This window comes from Ambystoma mexicanum, chromosome 1q (genome assembly GCF_040938575.1).
Source record: "Ambystoma mexicanum isolate Mex_15411 chromosome 1q, UKY_AmexF1_1, whole genome shotgun sequence".
NCBI lineage: Eukaryota > Metazoa > Chordata > Amphibia > Caudata > Ambystomatidae > Ambystoma > Ambystoma mexicanum.
Window position 1 is genome coordinate 302,419,532 of NC_090922.1, and position 1,756 is coordinate 302,421,287.

Consider the following 1,756-nt stretch of genomic DNA (forward strand, 5'->3'; position numbering starts at 1 on the left):
TCCTTCGTTCAACAGTGAGAGCTATTCTCTGAGGCTCAGTCACTATTAATCAATGGTGGCGGGTTCTCTAGCAATGCATGAACAATCATTTGTGACATTCGTAGATGGGCTTGGTGCGGCCTAGTTCACAGCAGCTTCAAATCACCAGATATTTTCCAGGCATCAACATAACTACTAGTTTGATTGGTTGTGTAGGTTTCTGCATAACTCTACAGGGTTCTATAAAGTTATGAAGGATTCTGTGGGGTTTTGTTGCTTAGCAACGGAAGTGGGCTACACTACTTTTTAATATTTCGGTAACACACCATTGATTTATGGAACATTCTCCTTAGTGCGGCGTTCATCTCCTTATTCCTCAGACTGTAGATGATGGGGTTCAGTGTTGGCGTGACCACAGCATAAAAAACAGGGATCAGTTTCTCTTGGTCTAAGGAGTAACTAGAGGTTGGTCTCAAGTACATAAAGAAGGAGGTGCCAAAAAATAGGGCTACTACGATAAGGTGAGAGGTGCAGGTGGAGAAGGCTTTGTGTCGCCCTTCTGTGGTGCGTATTTTCAATATAGCAGAGATGATCTGTACGTAGGAGATTAGGGTGAGCAGGAAGGATCCCAGGCCATAGAGTCCTCCAACCACAAAGAGCAACATTTCGCTGGTGTGCGTGTCAGCGCAGGCCAAGTTCAGTAGTGGTGGAATATCGCAGAAGAACTGCTTGACTTCGTTGGATGCGCAGAACGGAAGGCGGAAGGCGAAGATGGTGTGAATCATAGAGTTGAGAAAGCCACTTATCCATGAGCTGGTGACCAATGAGTAGCACACCATTTTGCTCATAATGAGGGAGTAGCACAAAGGGTTGCAGATGGCAACAAATCGGTCGTATGCCATGACGGCGAGCAGAGTGCACTCAACACTGCCGAGTGCGATGAAGAAGTACAGCTGTGCAGCACAGCCGGCAAAAGAAATAGCATTCCTCTTGGCTAAGAAGTTGGCCAACATTTTGGGGACGGTGACAGAGGTGTAGCAGATTTCAAGGAGGGAAAGTTGTCTTAGGAAGAAATACATGGGCGTGTGGAGATGATGGTCAGCCAAGGTGATAGTAACAATGAGAATGTTTCCCATCTGCATGGAAAGGTAAAGTGACAGGAACAGAACGAAGAGTCCAAGCTGAAGCTCTGGGAGGCTGGAGAAGCCCAGCAGCAGGAACTCCACCACACGCATTTGGTTTTTCATGCCTTCATCAGGGTGTCGATAAGGTATCTTTGTGGATAGAAAAGGTGAACAGATTACAAATGAACATTGAATTTCAGGGGCTTGTAATGCATGATCAACGTATTTGGAAATCTGTGAGGCTGCAAACATCCATGGAATTATGTAACGGTTTTGTCGTTCTAAATATCTTTGTATTTATATGTGTGTAAGTGACTCTATTGTCTCTCTATGTCTCTTTTTTAAACGTATTTCTGTCCTTCTCTCTCTCTCTTTCATACCCTATTTTCCTATCACTTGGCATCTCTCACTTTTGTGCTCTAGCTCACTACCTCTGTCTCATTCTGCCTTTGCTTCTCTGTTTATTGTTTTTCTGTCTCCAGTCCTCATGTGTACTCTCTCTCTCTGCCTGGTTAACTTGGTCTTTCTTTTCTCACTCTCTCACATTGTCTCCACCTTTCATTCCCTCTCTCCTTGTCTTTCTCTTTCTCTCGTTCTGTCCACCTGCCTCTGTCTCTCTCATTGTCTGTCTCTACAGTTTAACACAATGAAAT

General features: G+C 44.6%; 1 protein-coding gene across 1 annotated transcript; it reads right to left on the reverse strand.

Moving 5' to 3' along the window:
• Positions 1-278: 278 nt before the first annotated feature.
• Positions 279-1,226, reverse strand: LOC138555561 (olfactory receptor 5V1-like). Its single transcript, XM_069642609.1, has one exon. The coding sequence runs from the start codon at positions 1,224-1,226 to the stop codon at positions 279-281; it is 948 nt and encodes a 315-aa protein (XP_069498710.1).
• Positions 1,227-1,756: the final 530 nt, after the last annotated feature.

Excerpts from the sequence above, each read along its gene's own strand:
- LOC138555561 (XM_069642609.1), bottom strand. The coding sequence starts at position 1,226 with ATGAAAAACCAAATGCGTGTGGTGGAGTTCCTGCTGCTGGGCTTCTCC.